Source organism: Phoca vitulina, unplaced genomic scaffold (assembly GCF_004348235.1).
Source record: "Phoca vitulina isolate PV1807 unplaced genomic scaffold, GSC_HSeal_1.0 scaffold32, whole genome shotgun sequence".
Classification (NCBI taxonomy): Eukaryota; Metazoa; Chordata; class Mammalia; order Carnivora; family Phocidae; genus Phoca; species Phoca vitulina.
The window spans coordinates 7265107-7268790 of NW_022589735.1; the positions used below are offsets into that span (position 1 = coordinate 7265107).

The 3684-nt window shown below is 60.1% G+C and overlaps 1 protein-coding gene across 1 annotated transcript; it reads right to left on the minus strand.

Moving 5' to 3' along the window:
* Positions 1 to 439: 439 nt before the first annotated feature.
* Positions 440 to 2961, minus strand: SOWAHA (sosondowah ankyrin repeat domain family member A). The gene has a single exon (XM_032425369.1). It carries the CDS (start codon positions 2668 to 2670, stop codon positions 466 to 468), a length of 2205 nt encoding a protein of 734 aa, XP_032281260.1. The 5' UTR covers positions 2671 to 2961; the 3' UTR covers positions 440 to 465.
* Between the last annotated feature and the right edge of the window lie 723 nt (positions 2962 to 3684).

Here is a 3684-nt window from a genome sequence, read left to right on the forward strand (position 1 = left end):
TTTCAAAAGGTTATTATGAAAGTTGTTTTACCTCATTTTAATTTAAAAACAGGATAAAAGCATCAAATTACAAAACCACCAGGTATCTTAAAGCTGACAAACAATCCAGCAGCACACAACATTTTTCAAAGAGATCCTTGCTCTAGTTGTGGCTTGGGAGCGTGTACACGCAGAGGCTTCGGGTTAACTTTGATCCTAAAATTCGAGTCTCCAATGTTCAAGCCTGATTTCTGGACTTCTTTATAGACGGTCTCACTGAGATCTTGACTCCCATCTCCAGAGACAGGTCAGGCTTCAGGCAGAAGCTAGGAAGCCAAAGGCGTAGGCCCACCGGGGTAAAACAGGCTTCAGCGGACAAAGCTGGAAACAGGATGGAGCCCGAGGTGTTGAGCGGCTGTTTTGGGCAGGCTTAGACCGTGGGGGGCAGGCCGGGTTACATCAACCAAGCTGGGCTTCAAGGGGCCGTCAGGTTGTAGGGGGCAGGCTGGGCACCAGACCAGCCAAGGGCCCCGGAGTAGGTCGACGAGAGATCTCTGAAAAAGCCGGCAGGCCACTGCGGGTCTTCGTCTTTTTACGTGGAGCCATGGGCGAGGCACCCAAGAACTTGCTAAAGGAGCCCGACTTCCTCATGCCTCGCGCCAGGTCTTGGAGCATCAGGTCGTCGGCCAGGACACCCAGGAACGCACTGGTGGTGGAACTGAGGATGGTGGCGGCCACCTGCACTGGGCGCCGGGCCGCGAAAGTGCCCCCAGCAGCCCCGCTGGCGTCGGCCTCGGGAGAGCCTCGAAGGCAGGGGTCGCCGAGGAGGCGGCGAAGCGCGTACGAGGCGCTGGGCGGCAGGTACTGGTAGGCGCGCCGCCCGCTGTGGTCACGCACGTGCACCTGCGCGCCCAGGCTCACCACCAGCAGCACGGCGGCGTCCTCGTGGCCGTGCAGAGCCGCCAGGTGCAGCGGCGTGTAGCCGCCGTGCGAGCGCGCGTTCACGTCCACCGGCGCGCCCCCGCGCCGCGCGACCTCCACCAGCTGCAGCGCCATCTCGCGGTCGCCGCTCTTGGCGGCCCAGTGCAAGGCCGTGAAGCCAGATATGAAGTCGCGCTTGGCCGCCAGACCGCTGTCGCGCAGCAGCAGCCCGTGCAGCTGGTGCGTCCAGCAGCCCCCAGCCGCCCGCACCAGCCACTCGTGCTCGGTCGGCTCCAGGGGCACGGCGGACGGCGGCGGCGCGGCGGGCACTTCCTCCGCGTCGGGACTCAGCAGGCGCGGGCCTGCGCGCGACAGGCGCCTCAGGTGCGGGGAGCGGCCCGGGCCCAGGCTGAGGCCCAGGCCAGACTCTTCCACCGACAGCCGCCGCAGCATCAGCGGGGAGCTCCGCGGGCTGGGCTCTTCCGACAGCTGCCGGCGCAGGCCCTGCTCCTCGGCCCGGAGCCGGAGCGCGGCGGGGCCCGGGACGCAGCGCACGGGCAGCATGCAGGGCTTCGGCGGAGGCGCTTGCCGAGGGGATGGAGGCGCTTCTTTGGTCGCCCCACGCCCAGGTTCCGGGGCCGGCGCCACTGCCTGGGGCAAGGCCTCCACCGACGGCGACCTGGACGGCGGGGCCACGTCTGCCGAGAGTCGCTCGGGGGGCAGGGCTAGCTCAAAGGCTGGAATCTGGGGGTCGGAGGGCCCCCCTGACTGCAAGGCCGGACCTGACAGCAGCTCCCCGGTCGGCTGAGTGGGCTCAGGGGGCGTGTCCTGTGGCTCCAACGGCCGGGCCGGGTCCTCCCGTGGTTCCACCGGCTGCTGCGCCGCGGCCAGGGATGGAGCCCCCGGGCCGGCCGGTTCTCCCGGTGAGACGGAGGTGATCTTCGACGGCAGCGCTGGTGCCCCGGGCGTGCCGGGGACGCACGAGGGCAGGGGCTCTGGTGCCTCCCGGGGCCGCAGCTTCTTCTTCAGCACCACGAACTTGACGCCGTCGAGCTCCTTCACCACCGCCACGTCGTTGACAAACTGCTTGAAGCGGTGCCTGCGGGCGGCGCGGCCGTGTGGGTCGCCCGCATCCAGCAGGGGCTTGAAGCGGCTCAGCAGATCCGTGTCGCGCACCTTGCCGCCGTGCTCCTGCAGGAAGCCCAGCACCGCCGCCTGGCTCACCCCGGCGGCGGCGGCGGCGGCCGCGGCAGCCAGCGCCATGGTCAGTCCCGCCCGGCAGGGGAGCCGAGGCCTCCCCACCCGCCCTCGGTTCCCGGCTGCCGGGGCAGGTGCACGTCTCCGCGCCCGCTGGGACGAGCGGAGCCGGGGGTTCCGGGAGCGAGGCTCCTCCTCGGCCAGGCTCACCTGATCGTTTTCACCGAGGCGGGACGGGCGTGTCCCTGAAGCTGGACCTTGGTCACGCCCGCGCCGTGGAGCCCGGGTGTCTCCCGGAGGAAGGTGCGGGGGGCCGCATCGCGTGCCCACCGCCTCCGCCCCGCCGGGGCCCCAGCCTTCGGGGTAGGTTTCTGCCTTTGTATTGTGTCCAATGGGCGCCAGGCTCCATCCCCCGTGCTCAGTGCTCGCCTTACAGGTGACAGCTGCCACCAGGGCCGCGGAGGGAATGGGGGAGCGGAAATTATCCCCCCCCCCCCCCCCCCCGGGAATTAAAGGCGCAGTGCCATACTTCAGCTGGCTCCCGGTTGCTAGGTGGGTGTGTTCCCCAGGCATGCCGCGGACGACCGGGAGAGGCAAAAATTTTTATTTCCTTAAGGAATAGTTCACCACCACAGAGTATCGGGAGATTATTTAAAAGCAATCATTCATTTATTTGAAGACCATCATATCAATACCTTTCCCTTTGTCGACTGCGCTTCACAAGGAAAACGGCTTCTTGCAATTTGCAGCAAAGACAACTCGCTGCGCATGGCAATGTAGGTTACCCAAGGTTTAGAAGAGATGGGTTTTTTTTTTTTAATTTTTTAAAGATTTTATTTATTTATTTTAGAGAGAGAGAATGAGAGAGCACATAAGAAGGGGGAGGGTCAGAGGGAGAAGCATACTCCCTGATGCGGGACTTGATCCCAGGGACTCCAGGATCATGACCTGACCTGAAGACAGTCGCTTAACCAACTGAGCCACCCAGGCTCCCCTAGAAGAGATGTTTTAAAAGGCAATTGTGTCATGATAAAATAGTACATTTTCACATGGAATTTTGAAAATAAAACCACAGAAAAACACAAAGAAGGACAAATATCACTTGAAGTCACCATTAACTTTTTGAAATATTTTTCTTCTCCCCCCACACACGTGTATACATGTTTTTGTTTTAAAATGAGAAAGCGAAATTGTAATCATGCTGTATTTTAAAAACTTCATTTAATCCATAAATATTTGTTGACTGCCTAGTTTGTACCAGTACCTTTTCAGGCTGTAATACACCACTTAGCAAGACAGATAAAAACCCCTAACCTAGTGGAGACCACATGGCTGGGGGGGGGGGGGGGGATCGGAGGGGGACAGAAATAATATGGTGAAACTGAAAATTGTATAATAAGCTAGATCAATACTATGGAGAAAAAACAGGAGGGGCAGATTGCAATTTTGCACCCTGTGTTCAGGGTACGACTCATTTGAAGGACTTGATTATACAATTATACAATACAATTATATACAATACAAATTATACAATACAATCATACAAGGACTTGAAGAGATCAGGTCCTTATACAGCTAGGTAGGAGA